This window comes from Coturnix japonica, chromosome 5 (assembly GCF_001577835.2).
Source record: "Coturnix japonica isolate 7356 chromosome 5, Coturnix japonica 2.1, whole genome shotgun sequence".
Taxonomy (NCBI): Eukaryota; Metazoa; Chordata; class Aves; order Galliformes; family Phasianidae; genus Coturnix; species Coturnix japonica.
In genome coordinates, this window is record NC_029520.1 from 41278998 (window position 1) to 41303087 (window position 24090).

The window sequence follows — 24090 nt, forward strand, 5'->3', positions numbered from 1 at the left end:
TTAGGCAAAATAATAATTGCCAGTAAATCAGATATTACTGTGAAAATCTTTATGGGGAATGTGAAAACAATGAAGTGAGAGAAAAGTGCATCTGGGTAAGTAGTACCTTTTTTTTTTTTTTCATTAGTAGTTAAAACAAGCAGCCATCAGCTGTGATTGAAGTAGTGTGAATCCTGCTTGTTCCAGGGACTGAGTTACTGACCTTTAAAGACATTCCTATCCTCACTTCCTGTCATTCTCTAACTCACAATAAATGATCACTTATTCTCAATAATTTAGTTGATTTTTTATTTTTTATTATTATTATTTTTTTTTTTAACATATAAGAACCAGACCTATGGCAGGGGATGGCTGGTGTTTGTCTAGTCCCCATGGGACCAGCAGATGTCATCAGAACCTTTATTTCTTTGACAGAAGAACTATGATTTTTGTGTACTGTGATATTTGCCCTTTCCTATGCCTTACTTAGTCTGTATTGTGAGATGTAACACAAGCAAGCAAGAGACATAAACTTAAACAATTCTCTCTTTAAAGTATTTCTATCCTCTTGGAAAGTCATCTGAAAGTTTCTCCAATAGATGCTAAATGCATTTTCTATGTTAGATTCCCGAAAGGATCAACTTCAGTGGCAGAAGTTACAAAGGGTCTGAGAAGTTAGTATGTTTAGGGAAAGGAAATGAAAGGCATTATTTCATCAGGGAGTCATAAGATATTGATGTTAGCTACTGTTCTTCTGGACTTGGGATATGATGATTTTCCTGCTATTCTATGTTTGTGTATTGTGCATACACCTCCTTACAGCTGCAATAATTAAACTGAGGTCCTGTGACTTGTGGTCTTTAACTATCTGGCCTGAAGCAATTACTTGGTGAAATGAAGAAATCTGTCCTTTGGACTTTTGTAAAGGACAAGGAAAAGATGCCCTCCTGTACCTGTTACATGTGCTAAGGCTTACTGAACACCAAATAAGTGTAATTAATGTAAGCCACACCACTCTGAGTGACAAAGAACTGTTCACTGTGTTTTGTTTTCTTGTTTTCCCCTTAAACATAGACATCAAATACTGTAACTTGCTTCAGTTCTGGTACTGGTTCTCATGGCTTGAGTGAGCTCCCAGTAGAATGCATGGAATGGCTATTTAAAGTAACCTTTCTTCCTGAAAAATGTGTGTATTTATCTGGCTGTGCTTCCACAAAATATTTTAGCACAGGTTCACTTTCATTCAAGAAATATTGTCTTTTCAAACTGTTTAGGTGCTCTAAAATTCTGAGCTTCAATGAGATGAGTGAGTATCCAAGTGCTCCTTTTTGTTTCTGTTCCCTGATCCTGGGACCACTCCCCTCCTGAGATTTTTTTATTGATGGTATCTGAGCTTATCTGGAAAAATAAAAATGAGGTGTGGAAGGAAGAACACATCTTTGTTGTGAACATTTCTTTGAATAAGGTGTTTTCATATGTCCATAACACAGCTCTTGGAAGTTTGAGTTTAAAGGATAATTCACATAACATTACACAAATGTGATATCTATAATTATCAGCCTGAAATGCAGGAATATTGTGCTGTTTATATCTATCACTGAGTCACTTCTTAAATGCTAGCTTTTGAGAGACAGAATTGGTATACTAAAAATCTATCAGCTGGGGGGAGGAGAGGAATGCAGTAACTACATGGTTTTAGTCCCATGAGGACAAATATTTACATAATTGAATAGTCAAATGAACAGCGATCCTTGTCTATGAGCTGTGAAGGGACACTTTCTTTTTTCATAGGAATATTGCTTTTAATATGTAGGCAGTGCCAGGTGTGAGGTGTTAATTATTCATTTCCTTGATTTAAGTGCTAATATCACTTAGCAACCTTACTTATCTTTGAAATGGAACATTTTTATAGATGCACATTTCTATTGAGAATAACATAATAGAAAAACATTTGTGTAGTTTATGCAGGAATGTCTTTTGTTCCTGATGGCATCCAGTTAGAATTTCTTTCTTTTGAGAGGCTTCCTTCAGAGGTAGCACTATAGCACTTGGTTGCTGATCATTGTTCCTGATATTTTCTGGCTAAAGTGTCCTCCAGCTTTGGAATGTGACTCATTGGTATTTCAACTTATTTGCTTTAAAATGTAATCTGTGGTTATATTTTGTCTGTTTCTCTTTCCTTCTCTCCAGTAACCCCTGGAACTATACTCTGCATCCAATTTGAATAAATAAAGTCTGCAAAATTCGTAAAGTTGAATTACTTTCTCTAGGATGGAGGTAGTTCTACAGCCTGTATAGCTGGGGGAAATTACGTGCTTGTCTTTGTTAGTCAACAGAGGTTCCACACCAGAGTGTGAAATTCAATTCCATGCCTTTTATTCAAAGTCCTTCTGTGTCAGATGACATTTTGTCAGTCTGCCTGTCTGCTATCTGTTGCACAGCAACAAAATGGAATGTACTGTTGTTAAGAAGGTTCAATTTCTGTTGCCACACCTCTGCCACCTCTGATGTAATGGGCCAGCAAAATAAATTAAGAAAGATTATTTTAGAAACTTCTCTTGTATATCTACATCTAGTCGTGAAAGGATGTTGGGAAAAGAGTAAGACAAGTTAGCAGGAAGCCAAGGCTTTACTGAACTGAGATAATAAGTAGTAACCATTCTAGCTTAAACCTGGTCATTGAAGGTCTGTTCCTTAGGTAGTGATCGGACTTGGCTGCATTGCTGCTGCTGGCAATGCAGCCTCTGAAAGCTTACTCGTTTAGAGTGGAAGGTTGTATTCCCAGAGGACATGGACTACAGGCCAGTGTAAACCATCTTCACCATCAGGGTCCATATGAAGAGTCAGCAGTATGTAAATCTTGCTTTTCTACGCTTCAGCCATAGGCAATGCTTCCAGCTCTGCTCCATATGCCTTTTCTTGGAAAGATTCCCAGTCTCTTACAGTCAAGAGTTTCTACAACCTGAAGAAAGCCAATGATATCCTGTACTGTATTATATTTAAAGTGAATGGTGTCTCCAGTGTAGTAATCACAGTCAGAACAGAATAAGTCACTGAATACATCCACAGCATCTTTCCTACCTTCCAGAAGGTTTCATTTAATGTCTTCAGATTATTCCTTCTTTTTTAAATTATTTTTTTTGTTTGTTTGTTTGTTTTATTGAAAGCACCTACTTTGCTCCCTGTATAATGAAATAATTTTTGGAACCCACAGAAGTCCCTTCATACAGAACTATGACCTTGGTCAACAGCTGATTATGGAATGGGTATGAGATTTCTGCATCATATAATTTGCTTTTCATAGGGTATTCATTTTTCATTTTGGCATTGTAATGAACATGGAGGCATTTACATTGACAGGAGGTTTAAATTATAATTCACCACCCATTCTTCTTCAGTGAGCAGTGGCGTCTTCAATTTCCAGCCATTGTTGTTCTAAAGAAAAGTCAGTCTTGTGGTCAGACTTCTTGTCAGCCAACATTTCTGCTCTCTAGGAAATAAATGTAGGGAGAATATGATATTTTAATTCTATTTTATTGACTGAGTGACTATATTTAACAAGACTTTTGTTCTGTTGGTCATAGAGAGTAGTGCCATCATGAATGCCAGTGCAGTAATGTCATGAGATTAAGAACTGTTTTAAGAGAAGAGAGAAACTGAAAACAGTGAACATCCTCATTCATGTGACTTTCACCCAGGCTTATATCTTAGTGACCATACCTATGCTGCGGCTTAGGTGCATCTTATCCATAATAGACATTGAAAGATAGATCTAAGTCTGGACACAGGGAAGTTCTGCAGACCCTTTTGGTAGTGAGAATGTAAACACTGAACCTACTTTAATGTTTGTTGTAGGTCAGACTTGCTGATACTTGTCCTTGTCTATATTCTATACAAATCAGACTGTATAGGTAAATGTGTGTGGTGTATCCAGATGGCAGCTCAGCTCCTTCTTAGGCTTGCATATATTTTTGACAATGTGTTCAGATGTTCATACCCCTGAAGTTGCTTACGAGATCAAATTGTTCTTCCCAGGTAATGTATAGCATGATAGTCTGTAGAAGATAGAAGTCTGCTGTGAGGCACAGCAGAAGCACTAGAGAGAACATACAAAATAGATAAATGACTTTTCGTCTTAGGAAAGAAATCTATAAGACACAGACAACTCAATAATAGTGAGGAAACAACAAGGGTTTTGTTGTTTTGTTGTATTTTTTTTTTTTCTGATGTGGGAATGTTGTATTATTGCATCTGTAATATACAGCTGATATAGAGCTGCCTACATAGCTAAATAATATAGCAGAACTATAATGAAAATGTTACTACCCTAAACCCTTGTATGGATTTTGAATAAAAATAGATTTGGTTGAACTTAAACTCTTTTTCAATTTACGTGAGTAGTGTTGTCTTATACCAGAGAAAAAATTTCTGTATGGGTGAACTTACATTCTGCATTTGTCTTGCCTTAAAATAAGCCTCAGTTGTGTGCATGCAGTTGTTAATGGGTAAGTGAATTGGTTTTCAAGAGTACATGCTGTTGCTTGTGCTTTCTTTTTAACAAGCTACAACAGGTGATGCTGTGCAAATGTGACAACTTCCACTGCTACCGAGCATAGTGGGAACTGCTATTTTGCCCGTGTCTTTGTGACTCCCATACTCAGCGGAACAGCTCCTACCCCAGGTGTGCAGACCATTCACAGTGTGAAGGGTTTTTAGCTCTTGCTGTGGGAACTGGGAACTTAAACTCCCCCACTGGAGTGGTTATACTGGTACAGCTGTGCTGACAGCTCTGCAGCCTGTGCTGCATAGAAATGGCATGCAGTCTCCTTGTAAAGCAAATTTCTGATGATATAGCTTTTTTACTTCCCTGGGCTGGCTGTGGGAGCAGCCGTCCTTGCTCAGGCAAAGGTGAGCTTGGTCCTTAATTATGCACATGTTGCAGTTTATGTTGGTAGTGGCACATCTAATTCAAGTGGATGTGATAGATGCAGGTGTCAAGTCCAGTCTGCAGATTGGTATAGAAAGACTGCAGGCGAAGGAGCTCAGACAGATGAGGTTGCAAAAACAGAAGTTGAAGGCAGACAGAAAACTTCATCCGAAGCACTAATGAAATGTAAATGCTGCTCTTTTTTTTGTGTGTGTGTGTCAGCACTGCTGGAAAGAAAAATAAGCTGTGTAATGGAGTCTATCCCGAGTTTTACCTCCTAGTTTAGAACAGAGCAAGAGGGCATGGGGGTGGAAGAAGCATGCAAAGTCAGCATGCTAGCTGCAAAGCAAACATCAGGGTTATCTTAACTTTACCTTGAGACTGGAAAACAAAGATATCAACTAGCAAAGCATTTTCTTATGGAATAATCTGTACTGTGCTTTGCAAGCATCTTCACCACAGTTTTCTATAGGTTTGTTTGGTTATAATAACAGCTTTATATACTCTTGGGATCTCAAAGCATGAAAAAAGTATGAGTGCATGGGTTTGCAGACACATTCATCATAGAGATGCATTCATATATGAAAATGATGCCACAGAACATAAAGCATGGATATCAAGCAAATGGGTGCAGACCCAACAGGACATGCCTGAGATGTGTCCCTTTGTCCCTTAGCCAGGGTTTGCTCAGGAGAATCAATTACAGACACCTCTAATTACAGATACCTTGATAGCACGTCAACCTGTGCCATCACTGGGCAGGAGCAGGAAAGAGCACTAAAACCCAGTGTTTCTTCTGTAAGGTCAACAGAAATGCATCTGGGCTGGGGAAGCAAACCAGCTTTGAAGCTCTGTCATCACAATTGTCAAAAACATCCAGATTTTGTGCTACCTTGCTGCATGTCACTTCCCCATCTGCAGGGGAGTTGATACAATAGGTAGAACAACTAAGCTGAAGAAAAACAGTCTGGCTGTCTTGAAGGATGTGGTTTTTTGCTTTTGTAATGATTTGGTGAAATGTGTTCCAAAGCTGGAATGTTGGTCTTACTCATTTCAGGTTGGAGGGATGACTGAAAGTTGGCATCCCTCCTATGGGTAAGTTATGTGCGCCCCTTGGGAAGCACAGGGGCATGGAGGGGCTCACCTGCTTGCTGTGGACACTGGAAGTCCTGTGTCATGTTTGGGAGCCCACTTGGCAGTGGAGGCTGGGATTCACAACCTCATGTCTCCTCTCTGCAGCCCTCAACAAAGGGATACCTTACTTCCTGACCCAAGTGAGTTCATGTGAGACTAGGTCCTGATGGTCATGGACAGTAGACCAAGCACCTCCCCGTGCTAATCTAGGAGACTGATCTTTCCTGCAGCTTGCCAGTATAAATATAACTTTTGTATCTTGAACCTTATATTTGTATTTCACACAAAAAATCTGTCTCTTTTAGAGAGTGATTGTTCTGTGACCAAGGAAGTCTGTTTTGTGAAGGAAAATACATGCAGGATCAAGCTGTTTGAAGGCTGTTCAGTTATTCTGTCTCTGTGGACCAGCCCTCATGGGTTATGTGAGACAGCACTGCCCTTGTTGCACAGTGCCATAGGGTGAGCTCGTTTCCACTGCAGAGCTATATCATGTGTGTCTTTTCCCCTACTGTTTGAGGAGCCAAAGATATATTACAAGGACTTTTTCATATAGACTCCAAATATACTTTGCTAAAGCTTTACTAAGAGTCTTGGATTCACAAATATTAAGTTACAAGAAACTTTTATCTGTGGCCAAACATGCAACATTATTTAAACAGTTATCTCCCTTGCTTTGAAGTCTGTTATTTCAACACACCAGGCAGCCTGATTATCTATGAGCTGCATCATTTAGCAGGGAAATAGCTTCTCTGTGACAAAACATAGCAATCCCATAGGTATGAAATAATGGGTAGAATTACATTAGGCTATAAAAACAATTACCATTGTTACAGGTTTCAGCTTTGGTTCTGGTTACAGACTAAGTACTCCGAGAGTGACTTTGACATGTGGACTTGCACACAGGGTTTTAGTCATGACTCCTTCTATCTAGCTGTAGTGGGCTTTTACAAGGGGGGAGGAAAAAAATGTTTTTAAATAGTTTTATTTTTTCTTCCTAGTTATACGGAAGTGATTAGCTGGAGGTTTTAGCTGTGTTTTTCTTGTTTGTCTCCTCAGTGAGACACTGTTCCATTTCAGTGAACAGAGGCAGGATGATGCCTTCCACCAATTTGTAGCTGACTGCCTCAGTTACTGACGATAAGAAAGAATAAATAATGATGAAAAAAGTGCTTTTGGTCAAGTTGCTAAATATCTAGTGACTGAGTAACAAAGTGTCAGCATGTCAGATAAGATAAGGAGGCAAAGAAATGGAGTTTTGCACTGCTTCGGTTTCTAGGCTGAAGAAGACTGAAACACTGCTGGTGAAACGCGTTTTTTTTTCTGACCACCTCAGCCAGACGGAGGGGACCCTGTTGGCTCAGGAATGGTCAGCTGTCAGGTCACTGGCTGCAGAACAATTATCCTGGCTGCTGCTTTTTGTTGTTTGCCTGTAGGGAGTGATGGTAGTTAGTGAGGTCCTCATCCCCTCAGTCTCCTTGCCTTCACTGTGTATATATTGTGCTATACCAGTGCCTTTTGATTAAACTCATGATGTACTCTTGATCTAAATACAACACGAGATGGCATCTAGAACAGCTCTGTGAGGAGGACCCAGCATGAAACCATGTGTTGGCCTTTTGTCTCTCTTCCCTTCTCAGAAACCCCTGGGACTATCAGTGTGCCATATGCTGCCTTGTATGCGAAGATGAGAATTTACTAGCAGCATTACTGGTACCTCAGCATTCTTTCCTGAGAATTTTAATTAGTCTAGTTAAAAAAAAATTTAAAAAAAAATTACATGAAATTAAAATTAACACACAGGAAGGTTTTAGCATTCTCTGTACTCCCTCATGTTATGGTCACCCTTTCTCTGCCTTGCCCTGCTTGGTCCTCAGGTTAGTGACATCATCCCTGAGGGAAGGGCACAGTGGAAAGCTGCATCCTGGTCCTTGATGGCAGTAGTGTTAGGGTGGTGGGTACAAACACCAGGGTCCATCTGGCATCACTTTTATATATTTTCTATTTTTCTATACAGTTTGCTCCTTCTTCATTGGTTCATGGGTTCTTGTACACTTGATCTTACTACCTGTGGTGTGCCTCACATTTACTGAGCACTCAGTCTGTGTTCTTCTGTTTATCTCCAAGTCTAGTTTTACTCAGCTCCAAAGGCTGCAGCCTTTTGGAGGTCAGTAACTGTGTACTGGTGAGCTGTTTGTGGCCCTGAGGTCTCCAGTGTCATTCTGAGCCTGAACTCTCAAATCTTATCATCCCACTGCACCTGTACTCTTTCATTTTTCATTCTAGGGCCATAGACAGAACACATGCTCATTCTTCATAATTACTGATTACAGAAATATCTGTATTTCTAATGATGAATAGGTGTTATACCATGCAACTATATGAATATGAGGAAAAGAATAAATTGGGTAACTATTGTATCCGTATTGTTATACATAAACAAAACTCCAGGCAGGCCCTATGAAGTTAGGCAAAGCCTGACAGCTGCAGAGACCTGTACCCTGTGCTGCTGCAATGATAAGGGTCTTTCTGTCTCACCAGAATTCATCCAGGTCACCAAAATTTGGAGTGGCCATGAGTTTGAGCCTCACCCCCAGCTGTGTCAGTAGCTAATGAATGTTCTCCCTAATTACTTCTGATATGCCTCTCTGCTTTACTGACAATTATACCAAAGGGAGCAACTCAGTGAAAGGGGAGGGCTGAAAATATGCCTTTATGCCCAATCTTTGCCACTCTACTGTAAGCACCAAAGTGATGGTTACCAGGAGGCAAAGGGCCCTATTGCCACCCTGCCCTAGTTTTGGGAGTAGGAGGAAAGCAAGAACTGCATAGCTGAACCAGCAGCATCCACCTCCTGCAGGAATGGTGCGGGTGGTGGGAGGGAAAAATGCCTGCAGGAGGTAGAGTGGGAGGTTGTGAACAAGAGCTGGTGCAGAGAGGAAACACAAAGAGCAAGTATAAAAGGGGAAAATCTGTTTGGTGATGCTTTCTGTGATGAGAGCAAGTTTCTGACAGCAGGACTTGGTGGTTGGAGGTGAGATAAGGATGGGACACATAACAAACAGCACAGCATGGACGTAGGCAGGGAGCAAGCTGTCTGCTGCTCTTTTGTGCTGAGTGTGGTGCCTGCCTCTACTTCAGCACTGTCTCTGGCAAATCCTGCAGTGGAAAAATCACAGTAAGGTGTCAGTAAACCAGGGGTTGTTGCCTGATCAAGCAAGCCTGGCAGATGGCTCCCCAGCACTGATCCTGACACTGGTAGGAAATCTCTTGTGAGGATGACAGACACCCGTTGTTGGCTGTCACTCTGTTTTCTCATGGTTGGCACCCAGACGTTGCCTTGCCTGTTTTTCTGCAACCTCCATAGCACAGAGTTTATGCAGGAGAGACACTGCAGAGTGCCAGTTCTGCATGGCAGCACATTTGCTTCTCCTTTCCTTCCTAGAGCCCCATGGTCTCATTTTTTTTTCAGAATGTGGGAGAAAAATTGAACTCCCACATTCAGCTTCCGACTGGGGCACATGCCTACGAGGGTATGAAGGAAAGCAGTTTCTTTCTCAAAATACAGACTTACAGCCTGAAAAAAGCTGATTCAGCTGATGTGGGGGATTCTCTTCATCTTCAGATCTCTCCCAGTATCATGTGGGGACAACCCTCTTCCTACTGCATTGTATATCCTTTCCAAAATGATTTATAAGCAAGGGAGCAAGATTTAGTCTTGTGGCTGCCACAGATAATTGTGTATCTGGGATACTGTGCTTGTTTCGTCCACATTTCTTGATGTAAATCACAGACCACACTACTAAGATCAAATACATCAAGTTTTTAATCCAGAGGAAACTGGCATGGCTCTTGGATGTTCAAGAAATGCTTACCTAAAGATCTGACCACACTGAATCCTCTTATCCCTAGAGGTTTCACTGTTGTTTCTCTGTATGTCAGATAACTGTAGGAGTGATGATGGCTAAGACTGGTCCTGTTAATTCTGCATTGTGCAGTTAGTTATATTTCAGGAAGATGACAAATCTGTGTGGTCAGACAGGTTGCTTTAGGAACTATTTCTGTGTGCCTATCAGGCCACAGAGTCACTGTAACAGATGGAGATGAGTGCAGGAAGGAGCCAGGAAGATGGGATAGCACATGTGTATCTCATTCACCAGGATTCCTGCCATCAGTGTTTGTCAGTTGGTCACGAAGTTTTCTGTTCAGAGATTATGAGCAGTTAGTCAAAAAGCCCAATCAAAGACCAAGTGTGACAATTAACTGGAGAATTTTTATTAGAAACATGGAAGAAAAAGGGAACATCCCTTTCAGCTGTGAAAGAGAGACAGTGCTTTAGTCTTCCTCACATGTATCAGACTGATAAAATCACCCTTGCTCTAATTTCATAGACACTATTCAACATGTGGCTAAAGCCTTTTGTGACCCAAGCAATTTGGCTGCTCCTGCAATGTTTCCTGATGGAATAATATCCTGTCATAATATTTCACTTCCTTTTAAAACTAAACAGTAATATTCCACTGTTATACAAATGTTTCACTCTGAATATTGGCAAATCTTAGCAGGTCTTTCCTTGTTTTACGTCAAGTAAAAAAGTCATTCTTTGGTAGATGAATTTAAAACAATTTTTGTACTCCCTCCTAAATCAATATGTTGAATTTTTTATAATGATTTGGAATAAGAACACTTGATGAAAAAGAGCTGTACACTACACTGTTGCAAATGGAAATAAATGTCATACAGTTTCACAACTTCTTTAATTAATAATAATAGTTAGAATTCATATCTCACTTGTGCTAGTGGTAGTTGGGTTAGATATTTTTCCTATGAAGAGAGTACTGTTTGTGTCTCTATCAAAAATCAGCATCAGAAAGGGATGGTTGAATTCAATGACTGGAGCAAGAGTCAGCGCCATCATTTTAGGAGAAGTTGCTTCTGCTGCCTCAGAACCTCTCTCATTAACTTCCAGAGCAGCCTTATGGAAAGCCTAGGAAGAAAGAAAACACAGTCATACTGGGCAGAAACCAACCAGCTGAAAGATGAACCAGACTCCATTTAAATCTCTCCTTCGTTGGAGGGTCCTGCACAGACGACTTGTAGGCACAGAAGAGATGTGAGCTGCATTGCTGTAGGCAGCTGCTTTAAATGAAGACCAGGACAGAGCAAAAGAAAGCTCTTTAGCTTCTTGTGAGATAAATGAAAAGTGGAGAACAGACTCTGCTTTCTTCTGGGTCAAATGCTTTTATTTGCCCAGTTACTTCTGAGGAAAGGAGGCATCTGAAGAGGAGGAAAGGGGATTGTTTTGGCAAATACAAGATAAACTGCCACAACATTCACAAATAAAAGAATAATAAATTAAAAAAAAAATCTCTTTTATCCAAATTGCATCCCCTAATCTTGAGATTTTCCTTAATCATTCTTTCCGTTGTTCTTCTTACTGCCTCTCACCAGCCTTTCCTCCTCATGCTGAGATAAGAAAGGTGCCTGTACCCAGCTGGCCCTCAGATCTGGTAGGGCTTCATACCTGTCTCCAGCCATTGTGTCCCAGGGTGATCAGAGTGCTGCTCTGCTCTTGTCCACTTTTCAGGTACATGTTAGAGGGGGTCAGATCTGCACTTCCAAAACTGTGTCAACAGACAAGTAGGGTGGGCTGTGGTGTGTGTAGGAACATTTATAGCTCTCCTTGAGGAGCTGAGATTTGATATACTTCTCATGCTCCAGATACACCCAGGGAGATCCACTTGCCCTGGGAAATCTCCCAGCCTTGGGAAAAAGAACTGTGCAGCAAACTAATCTGATCACTGTCACTGACAGCCAAACTCCCCTTGGTTGTGAATTTACAGACTGAAGCCAGGATAACCCTGGCTATGACAAGCTAGGAAGCCAAGAGCTGTGTTTAGCTGATATTTCTGGACACCACAGGTACAAGTGTTTGTGAAAGGAAGAAAAGGGTTGGTGGCTACAGACTTACTTTAGAAACCTTCAGTTCCGGGACACCTGCGATGCCGGAGAGATCTGCCTGGTTGGTGAACACATCCACAATTCCCATCTTGCTAAGTATGTTTGTTATTTCATAGTGCCCAGAGACAGAAAATTTGGGGAGGTATAGTTGTATTTTGCTGTTAAGCAAAAAAATACATATATAAATAATTAAAAACAATAAATGCAGAGGGTGACGAGATCTTTTGCAGAGGTAAATGTTCACAGGAAAGCTGTGCAATTCCCATGTTTGTCAAATACCAGGGGGCTGACCATCTATAAAAATACAATGAGCACTAATCTGATTATTGGCTCTTCTCAGGGTAACACAGGTGCTGTAATTCATAGTAATAACAACAATATCTATCTGGAGTTTTGCTGTAGCAAATATGAGAGCACTGAGAGAAGGTGGGCAATAACGAGTCTCTTTACAGTCAGGAAAGATAAGACACAGAGGTGACATCCCATATCACTCAACCAGGGAAGGACATGAAATAGGGTACAGACAGTTCTGCCTGGGGAAAGGATGTGACAAAGCCCAGCAATTCAAACCAGAGCAGTGCTTTGGCATGACTCAGGGGATGTCCTTCATCCTGACATCTAAACTGGGTGCCCAATCTTCTAACATCTCTCCTCTGCACACTTGCTGTGATAGAGTCTGTGTTCAGCAGTGAGATACAGACAGGGTAGACATGCAGAACAAGTTCTGTCCAGCTCCAGAGATCAAAATGTATCCCCCAGCATACTCCTGATGGGATTTGCCCACCTCCAGGCTACCTGTGTACAACTCCTGCTCACTGCATTTTTTGCTTGATTTCTTTCATTTGCTGTCTAGGGGCCCTCAGAGCCCTCTAGGCACCTATTGCAGGATTTGCCTTTTAAGTAGCTCACATCTTCTGTCTCTCCCTGGGGAAACCTGCTGAACAGCCAAAATGAACAGAATTCAAGCCCCACTGCTGCCATCTTTATGTGATACTTCCCAGTGTATTAGAAGATGATAGGACTAAGCTTATTAGCACTAGAATAATCAAATTAGAAAAATTAAAATTGTCTTTTGGTTCTCCGCAACTCCTATGAAGAATTTATTTACATATTGGACTTGAAGGTGCATGCACAAAGAACTTATTTAGATATGGATCTTCCTAATTTTGCACCTGAAAATTACATTTTTTTAATTTTCCACAGCTCACATATTATCTCACATCCAGTTTGCTGCCCACTGTGTCTTTATTAACTGTGGCAGCATCTCTATAGCATAAGCCAAGAATCATGGGTGTGAATTGCAAAGCCTTGTTGAGAGTCAGGGCAGAGCTTGGTAAATTAGGCATGTATTACCTTGATATTACTCATCAACTGGTGCTTAGACCTCTTTCCTCTCAGTCAAACAAGGTTGTAAGACATACTAACTGACATTAGTTTCAATGGTAGGAGCTGACAGAACCCCTTCTTAGATTTTCATAGTTTCAGAAACAGAAATCCAGAAAATCAGGGTGCATGTAATCAGTCACCAGCCTGCTCTAACAACCACTGCAAACTGTAATGGTCGTTGTAAGGACAATATCTGAATGGGGCATATTACAAATTAATACAAAGTTATGGTTTATTTAGGGTTTAGACATATTTCTGAGTCTTGGTGTGTCAGTGACATATAAAAAGGTAGAACATATTAGCTGAGATGTGACTAGGAATTTTGCCTTAGAACTTTCACTTTCTCAGTCAGTAGACTGGGTTTTAGAAACCCTATATGAGATTACTGTTCAGCACTCTCAAGACCCCATCAGAATGATTTCTGCTCTGATGGGGAAGTATAAGGTCACTTAGGCATCAACAAGGGAAAAGTTAAATATAAACCAACTGAAAGATTTTTATAACTAGGATGCACAGGCAAAAAACAACCCACTCAGGTATCAGAGTCAGCAAACCTCTAGTACTGCATTCCCAAAAAAGGAAAAAAAAGTATATAGATCTTGGTGCTGCTGCAACTGACTGACAGATTACCTCCGGAATAGATGGTCTGACCATTTCTTGACTTTTTCCTTGTCCAGAGTTTGCTCTAACTGCTTCATTTTCCCTTTTGCTGGCAGAATTAGAAACACAGTAGCACTTCCACTGTAATGAAGACGTACCACGGTGCAAGGCAGGTCCTTATCAAAATACAAGTCAAATGTGCCAACCTGATACATCATAGGAACTTTCACAGTAGTTTCAGCATCCACAAAGAACTCCCTTTCTTCAGTGTTCTCTGGTTTAAAAGGCTTTTCCCAGTTGCCTGATACAGAAAGGGAAATACAGCTGAATATCCCATGTCTCATCTCATCATAAATGGAATTTTATATAATATATATAAAATATATAATATATATAATAGTTGTATGCACCTATTCTTCCAATACATAAATTCAGTTTTCAAACTTACCATTTTATGATGTGTGTCACAGTAAAGAAAGAATCTTTTACTCAGTCAAGAGAGCATATTAGATTCCATTACTTCTCTCTTCACATGATCTTAGTGGTCTCTCTGTAAATTGTGATTTAAGGGCTCACCAGACAGCATCTGTACTCTGTATTTGATTCCTAATAACTTTAATAATAAGTCATCATCTGTAGATAAAAATTGATGTAGGATCTTATATCCGAGTGCTGCTGTGTCATCTTAATACCATATCCTGAAATCCACACTGGAAACACTGTTTCCACTTTGTTCCTTAAAATGCCTTCCTCTGCTTATCAGTAGCTTCTTTCATATGTAAATGTTTGCGTGTACATATTTCAAGGACTCCAGGAAGAAAAAAAATAGGTTTTCACAGTATATAATAAATTAAGCCAGTGAATAGCACACGTTTGTTCAGACTTCTAAAATATTAGACAAGCATTTACTGAAAACTGAAAAAAATGGGGGGTAACTGGAGTGTGAAAGTGTGCTAGGGCTGTACTGAGGCTGCATCCCAGAGCAGAGCTCCTGCATCTGCCTTGGGCTGAACTGAGCCCTCAGAGTCTCCTCATGTAAGGTTCTTCTGTTCTCCTTCACTCCAGCACATCACAAGGTGTTTCAGTCCCACATTTTGAAAAATTCTGCTGGAACAATTTCCCAGTAAGGCAGCTGATGAGATCATTTAGTAAAAACAAATAACACAAACATTAAATGACTTACCTCTAAAAAAAACGAAGCTAGCCAGGAGCATTATGGTCTGTGGATCCATTTCATCAACCAAATTAGTAATCTTCCCTTGTGTTTTCTTCTCTACATAATCATTGATCTCCTTCTTAGCCTCTATGGAACTGTTGAAATCAGTAGCAAAAACCTCTACTTGATACAAAGGTTTGACATCATCTAAAAACTTTTTTAGCGGTTTCATCTTCTCTGTTAGAAAGATTGCATTCCCCATGCTGAGCTGTACCCCACCCTCAGGATGGCTCAGCATGTGCATGAGATTGCGAAAGCCTTCATGTATCTCTTGCTCTTGAATTTCTGTAAGATTAAATGCAAGTCCTTCCAGGATCTGAGTCTTGGTGACTGACTTAGCCCCCATGGCCAGCATTGCAAAGGCAGCAGAGATGCTCACAGGAGAGAAGAAAATGTTCTTATTAGGTGCTTCTAGGGCAACCTCATTTAGAAATTTAAATGCAAAGTCAGCATTGTTTGGCACGAGTTTAAGGCAAGCAGCCGCTTCAGCACTGTGATGGATATGGTCGTTAGGTTCATTTGGATCATGTTCATTGTGGTGGTTGGCCGTTAGCTGACCATAGGCAAAAGCATGAAGCCCAGCCAGAAGCAAACACATATAAAATACAGTCTTCATCTTCTTGTATTATTCTACGGAGAAAAGGAAAATATATTATTAAGATAAACTAATTAATCAAGTAGAAAGAGTCACTGTCATTCTCATGAAAAAAAGAGCTGCTGTGTTTTTCCTCATCTCAATTTCCTTTAAAAGAAAAAAAAAAAAAAAAAATCTCTTTCTAGGCATGTTATTTTTCGTCTGTTTTGTTGTTGATGTTGTTTGTTTGTTTTAGTTTCCCCCGACCTCCTGACCAATCTTCCACAGCTCTTTCTGCCTCACTCTAAATACCCCAAAAAGCAAAGTTCAGCGCTGATTTGTTGAATACAGAGCACCCTCAGCAGGCCAGAGTACAGAGCATACCCCACCAGAAAACACACCATGACTAATCATCAGGGGGCTTCAATACTTCTGTGCTATTGACAGTAACGGTCTAAAATAATCTCAGAGCAAGCCTTGATGTTTTGCAAATAAGGGGAAGAAAGAAAATTTACACAAACAGACAGCCACCAGTAGCTACATACAAATAGAACTGGAGCCATTAGGCACAGAGATCTTTAAATGACCTTTTGGTCAGGCTGATAAGGCCTTCTGTTTCAAGGCAGAACAAATAATAGTGGCTGTTTTTCAGTAGCAAAACAAACATAAAGCTCTATGTCTCCAAGGAATAAGTTCTCTTTCTTTCTCAATAAAAAGTGACGTGACACTTAAAAAATTACTTTGGATTCTTATTTTATCTCTTAATAGACTAACCATACCATTGGAGTGGATTCACTTTCGACACAGCAAAAAGAGTCAATGACACTAACAAAAACAAGGCCTTATTTTTATCAGATGCTCTACTGGTCAAAGGACAGTACTTTTATCTTGTTACTCTTGGCTGTGTTATTTACATTTCTATACAGAGCTGACACTGTATCAGCTCTTACAGTTGGACATTGGAAACGTGAGTCCCAGTGGGCTTCATTTCTTGGGTATTCAGTGCAAAGAAATGGTGAGAGATTTGCAAAGGATTTGAGGAAATAATGAGCTACATTTGCTAAAACTTGTGCAAGGAGATATGTTAATCTACTTGCACCTTTCTATTCCAGTATTATTTGGCTTGAAAGGTTGTGGTCAGAAAGTAATATGATCATGGTCCCAATTTCTCCATAATACAAGAGGGATCAAATTTTATTAGTATTTGAATATCTAGTTACTATTAGTCTTGCACAAGAGCAACAAAATACTTTGAGCTTTAATCAGATACTTAAACAACTGCAAGTCTGATGAAAGTACTTCTAAAATACAGACCTGCTGGCATTGACTCTATGATATTGACAAACGCAATAGCCATGAGGGTCCCAGTAAGTACATTTTCAATTACTGTGCACAGTGGTTTTAAATTATATTTTGGCCTTCTCCTCTGATTCTCTCACTGAAACGATATGGCTCACTATAACTATCCACTTCTAATTCAACATAACATCTCTCATTTTGAATATTTAAAGCCAGCTATGTGTGATCCGATACATTAGTCAGACTTTGAAATCAGCTCCCAGACATAAGCACTAAATGTAAGCCTGATCTATTTCCATGTATCTACAGGTCTGAGTCAAAATGTGCCTCTGGATAAATTACTCACTGTGAATTTACTCAGCTGCAGGCAATATTATCAACAACATGAATATGAAAGAATGAAATATTTCGTTTTAAACCTAAATCACAACCTGCTCCCTAACTCATCACGTTTAATATCTCTAAACAAATCCACCTATATGCTGTGTTTTGTTACGTAGGCATTGAAATATGCATTTCTATTTATTTGAAGTGCAAATTAGGAATGGAATTTAACTGATTTGGCCTCAAAATTATAGCTAACGGGTGCAGTAAGAGCTTTGTAAAATATTGGTTACAGTTTTCAGAAGGTTTTTTTCTTCTACCCTGATATTTTTGCTCTATGCAGTTATGACATATTAGCCTTTTGTGTTTAGTTTTTACAGAATTAATTTCATTTTATTATAGCTTTGAATTCACAGATAATTAACTACAATCTGAATGTGAATAATCCATCTGTTACTGAGCACTGGCCAATCACAAACATTCAAGACTTATGAGTCAGCTTTTGCAGAAATCTTGATAAGGATTGATTTTAAAATCATGAGATTATGAAATACTCAGCAGCTGTAGTGTGCAGAGGTCCTTTCTTGTGCGTATGCTTTCTTTTTTTAATCACTGAAGACAGAAGTAACACTGTTAGGATATTCTTTGAAGAACAGAGGCACTTTCATGATGGAATTTAGATCCTGCAGGCCTTTAGAATATGACTGGGAGCTACTACTTCATACTTCATATTTATTATTCTAGTTGTTATTACAATGGTAATAACTGTTTCTTTACAGAGCAGAAGATTCAGATCCTTAGGCTATCCTCATGATTGAATTACCCTACCAAAAATAGTTGCTATCTATGTATTAAGAAGCAAGGGTCTGGGAACATCTGCTAAAAAGCACTTAGGGAATTCCCTATCTGAAAAGGATAATTTTGAAGAAAGCTTTCTATCTTCAGACTCATACTGTCTTCAGAAGAACATTTTGCTAAGAGGCATTCTGTCAGATTGCCCACATACATGGGAATACAGTGAAGATCTATTCAGACACAATTTAATATTTACACTGATTTGTTGAATAGCCTGGAAGAAAGCCAGTTTAATTATCTGCTTCTTTTATTCCCTTTGTCTATGTCAGGCCATGACAATGTATGTTTGGTATTCAGGAAAAGGTTTCATTCATGAAAAGCTTTCAGTCAAACTCAACAATGGCAAAGGAACATGCCAATCCCTGCAGGATAATGATGTTTCAAGCAATTTATCTGTAATAGATTTGGTGATAACATTTCTTGAGCACATTACAATCTTCCCTACCATGCAAACCAGAAAGACATTACTTTTCTAAGATGCTCTTTCCTAGAAAGAAAATGGAGAAAACTGGGATTGGCTGTTGCCTCAAAATAATTCCACTAGAAGACCTAGAGCAGAATGAGACCAAATTTTCCAGCTGACAGAACCTGATTCTTTGTGGATACAGCTAGTTTGTCCACTTGAGGGCTGATTTTTGTCTCTGTGATTTGGAGATCAATAATCATCCCATGCTGCTTCTGTAAGGGATCTTCACCACTAATCTCATTTTAGACAACATGAACACTTGCACTATTTGAAAACATAAGCAGTCATGTAATACAAGAGCCATTCACTCACCAGATGGTGCTGCTTCCCTCTTAAAAACAATCAAATGAGGAAATCTGAGATACCTTTTTCCTGAAAGCTGCTCTCTGGGGGGACTAGGTATAACAACACATGACCCTACTACCATCAGTGCTGTCTGTTGGGCTCATCTCAGCTGCTCATGGTCATATCCAAAGAAGAAATTAAAACAATTCAAACACACAGAAGTCACAAGACTTGTCTACTCACATGTGTATGTGAGAAACCGATCTCAGAAACCTCCTGCACGACTGTCTATTCACAGGATCACCACAGATTCACTTGTTCTTTACTGGCTGGCCTGAAAGTTCTCAGGATACCTTCAATTACATGCCAGGATGAGCTCAGGCACTTTTCAAGAGTGATCAGCTTGACATTTATTTCTAAGATTCAGAGTTTTGATACAAACATGAGGCTTGAGAAGACTGCAAGCACAAGCCAAGGGTATTGGATTCTGTAAAGAATCCAGTGAGTCACTTTTTCCATAAGTAATTACTTTTGTGATAGAAACATAAATCAGTTTTACAATATCCTTTAGAAATGCTTATAATCCTACATGGGTGCATTACTTTTCTCTGTATGGAGCAAACTTCTCTGTTAGATGTTTTTTGGGTAAAAATTCTAGGAATTTCTTCCAAATATTTAGCCCTCTATCAAATTTTCTTGCATAAACCCCAAATAAATCTTCTACATGGAAGATTTCACCAGGAGTTGCAGCCCTCAAGAGTGGCAACACCCACTTCTATGCTTTTTTTTACCTGGAACACAAGCTCTCACTCATCTACCAGAGCACTCTTGGTATTTACTTTTTGGATCTGAGCTACTACACACACCAATGGAAAAAGCATTTCTGAGGCCAGAAGAAAAAAAGAAAAAAAAAAAAAAAAAAGGAACCAGTGCAGTATTTACAGCAGTCATGAATGGATCAAATTGAGTTCCTGGTTTCTGCTTTCCAGTCCAGCGTACACCTGACAACTACAGTCTCTACATGAATGTTACTGTTTGGCATTACTGTAATTTCAGCTCACCTGAGTGACTGAAGAACAACTTCTCCCTCCTCCCCCCTCAATTATTTTTCAGTCTGATGAGATACAAGGAGATGTCTCATCTGAAAGAGAAGTACAGCTCAGATATCCCATTCTCTAAGCAAATATATTACTTCTTGAATATGACAATAAGTAAATTAGTTTAAAAACATCAGCAGTGCTCTAGGCACCCATCCCCAGGCTCTGAACAGGACAGGGCCTGTTCCCTCTAGCTGGGAAGAGCAGGAGGTATGTTGGGAGAACTCCCTTCTTTAGATGTTGAAGATCTGTTGGCTCCAGAGATCACCTTGCATCCCCACAAGGCAGTGACACCCTACTCTGCCATTCTTGGTAGTCCTGCCAGTCACCTAACAATATACAGGCAAATGCCTAAGCTGTGCCTGTGTGCTTTGTATCCAATTGGCCAAGTAAGCCTCTTTACCACTGGAACAGTTGCTAAGACAGATTTAATATACTATGAAAGTCTTAAAATCAATTGTCTGCAATATGATCTGCTTTTGAAGTCTCTGTAGGAAAAAAATTACTACTTACAGCAGCTTTCAAGGATTCTGCTGTCCTCACCAGAACTACCTTGCAGCACCCTCTCTTATTTATACTGTTAAATAGCATTATGAAAGCAAAGCGTCCTCTAGAAAATATTAACCAAGGCAGACAGGCATTATTACATTAGGAATGGAGCAGAGCAAACAGTGAAGACAATTTTTTGGGGGAGGCACCTGACTTTTGCTGTATATGCATGGCCTAAACCTGACTTTGCTTACAAGAGTTGTTGGAGTTCTCTTGCATTTCTGCACAGTCCCCTGCCGGGAAATCAGCCCTTCACTCTAGCAAATAGTTTGCATACACCATTAACTCTGCAAACAGCCTGACTAGATACATTAGAACTACTGAAATGAGTAAAATTAAACACATCCATAATACTAAATAAAGCATTATGAAAAGACAGCTAGATGCATGCCATGGTGAGATCTCATCTCAATATTCTGCTTAGAAATATCCTGCTTCACTACACCAGACTTTTAATAGCCTTATTTAGTTTGTTTTAAATTATCTAATCATTCTTAACTGTCTAAGAAGGGACAGGTGTTAGGAACTTTGCTAGTAAACTTAAAGAGGTAATATCAGTGTATATAGTGGTGGAGGGTTGCTGTAGGGATAGTGATATGATGGCAGAGATAAGGCACTCTAGCACCCGTAGTGCCCCAGCCAGACTGGTGTAGCCATGCATGCAGGTGGACAATCAGCAACATTATGAACTGGTGTACTGCCACCAACTGCAAGTACTCCTAAAGTGCAGATGAGGAAGCATCAGGCCAGTAGGCTAGAACGTAACTTGCATGAAGGCAAGCCCATGAGGAAGGCCATTTGCGCTTTATATGATCCTTCTTCACAGCAAAGTCCCTGAAGAAGTCTGTAGCACCTACAGCACTACAGAGGAGTGTTAGGGTATGTGCTAATGTGAGACTGGAGAATATAACAGATCAATGCATAGCTGAGTACCCCACATCCAGCAGGAGCATCCCAACGGCAAGTGAGGGACAAAAATGGAAGAGGAAAAAAATGAATAAAATCTAATGCATAACGATCTCTGATCTTATCTTCTTGAAGCTGATTTTCTTTTTTTTTCCTTGTGCATAAAACAGTTTCATTAACTTTCATAACATGTATCTTATCCTGAAATTTTCTGACACTCTTTTTCAATATTTGATAAAATAATATGCCTAATATGAGCATACAGTATTTTATTTTCTAGAGTTAATGGGACGCTTCTCTGGCATTTTGAAAAATAATTCATTAACAACATCGCTGTTAGGAACTCTTCCATTTGCTCCTCTAGATCTAGGTCAAGCTACATTAGGTATCTTATTATTTTGAACTCCAATTTACTTTTTTAATATTATTGCAAGATCTTAATAACGCTGTTTCACCTTCAGTAAATTGTCTCCATTAACAAAAGTCATCCAGCATGAATTCCCTTGGAAGCAGGCTGGTTGCAGTCCAAAATGAATGAATTATTCAAATTAGAAAAACTGCATGCTTGCTTCCCTGGTGGAGGAACACTTTGATCTTTTTTAAATATTTAACTGACTACCCTGAAAGCCATTCAAAACCATGATGAGCTGCTGTTCTGACGATGCCCTCTGGAGTACAGTGAGCACAAAGTTCCTTGTATGATGTGCCTAGATGATATGACAGTGTGGAGCTGCTGAAAGCTTCATCTTTCTGTGCATTTGTGTGCCTCTGTCTCTCAATTTGTTTCAAGGGGAACTGCACACTTAATTACACAAACTGCTCAGAAATGACTTCCTGGAAGAAGTTACTCTCAGTATCAATAAAGTAAAAGTACAGTAGTATCAAGGCTCTGCTCCAGTCCTTTCAAGCAAAGATATTACAGAACTTCATCCTTAATACTACATAATACTTTTGTAAAGAAGGAAAGGATAAGATATTGCTCAGAGGCCAGGATCATAGAATCATTTGAAGAAACCCTTGGAAGTCATTGTATAGTTGAAATAATACAAGTGTATAGTTATAATCACAGAGTAAATAGCCAGAGGGTACCTAAGAAAAGACTCACCAGTGCTGAGGCTTTCACTTCAGATGGATGCTGGCCAATGTTGAGGCTCACCACAAAAAAACAAACAAACAAACAAAAAAACAACAAAAAAAACCCAGATCCACAAAAGCACAATCTCCAGAAAGATATTAGTGGAGGTCAGCCCTTAAGTGGGATCTATGAGAGGTGGAGTCAAGCTCCATCCCTTCCAGTAACGCAGCTGAATTACCTTCACCTGTCCTCTTACAGCTGACTTGTCGCTTGCCTCAGATGGTTAATCAGAGATTCAGGCTGTGATCAACAGTTTCCCTTACTGTCATCTAATTCAAGTCTCCTGCGATGAACAGGAAGACCAAGAGCTAGATCAGGCTGCTCAGAGCCCCGTTCATCCTGAGCCTGAATGTTTCCAAGGATGTGGTAATTACCATATATCTCAGTAGTTATTTTTAGGAAGAGTTTGTGCTCAGATTTAATATATCTTACCATGTTCAAGGCTGAGTTAGCAGAAGTGGGCCAACAGGCTAAGTGAAGATATGATTCTCCATGATAGTGTGCTCAACATCCTCCTCCAGCCTGGCTATTACACAAGACCATGCTCAGGCCAACAGTGTGCACAATGCTGGTTACACTCAAGACCTTGCTAATACAGAAACCACAAATCTGTCTCAAACTGGGTGCTGGAAGAACTGATGGTAGATACCTGCTTCAACAGATGAGGGCCAACTGAGCATGTCTAAAAATGTGACTGTTCCTCTATCGCCTTACCCAGTAAGTATTAAGCTGCCAAAGAGTCCCTTGAATTCTACTGCTTAGCAGACAGTTGCACAGCAGGATTTCCCTAAGAGCAGGAGCAAATGTTAAGGTTATAGCTGTATAGAGATCCCTAAAACCCTAGTGTTAAGATGCCTTGCAAATATAGATACTTGGTAAGTGTCTAACAGTTTATTTAAGCTTTGTTAGCTTTGCTAAGATTATATTTTAGAATGATTGTGCACATATAATCCCTTAGACATAAACTGTTGACCAAGTCTAGGACTAGGTGTTGATCCAGCTGCACCTAGGCTCCTTACCTCTACAGTTCAAGAAGTTTAGAAAGCAAGGAGGGTCTGCTCTGAACCTTATTACTTAACAGGAGGGCCTCCTCCACACTTTAATAGAAACCATTGACCAAGCCTGGTACTACAAGAGGATTAAGTTGTACCTATTCTTCTCTGAGTAGGACCTTAGAAAGAAAAGGGGTCCACTCTGAACCTCATTACTCAATTGGAGGGTCTCCTAGATTAACGTGTTAACTCTGTATGCTGTTAATAATCAGGTGCATCTTTCCATCTTGAATCTTACTAAGTCACAGTCTTCTTTGTTAATTTACTGTATTTTATCAGTAAACACATTCCTGCCTCTCTCTTATCAGTGAAGTGTATGTTCCCTCCATCATGTTCTCCTCTATGTGT

The 24090-nt window shown here is 39.8% G+C and overlaps 1 protein-coding gene across 2 annotated transcripts; it reads right to left on the reverse strand.

Annotated features, from left to right (window-relative positions):
* Positions 1 to 10290: 10290 nt before the first annotated feature.
* Positions 10291 to 20692, reverse strand: LOC107315236 (alpha-1-antiproteinase 2-like). Of its 2 annotated transcripts, XM_015865370.2 has the most exons (6): positions 20614 to 20692; positions 20065 to 20144; positions 15168 to 15830; positions 14015 to 14285; positions 12009 to 12156; positions 10291 to 11024 (listed from the first exon to the last, which is right to left on the reverse strand). In XM_015865370.2, the coding sequence occupies exons 3-6, from the start codon at positions 15814 to 15816 to the stop codon at positions 10818 to 10820; spliced, it is 1275 nt and encodes a 424-aa protein (XP_015720856.1). In that variant the 5' UTR covers positions 15817 to 15830; positions 20065 to 20144; positions 20614 to 20692; the 3' UTR covers positions 10291 to 10817. The 2 variants fall into 2 exon arrangements, with proteins under 2 accessions (XP_015720856.1, XP_032300715.1); XM_032444824.1 differs by lacking the exon at positions 20065 to 20144 and having other exon boundaries at positions 20614 to 20671.
* Between the last annotated feature and the right edge of the window lie 3398 nt (positions 20693 to 24090).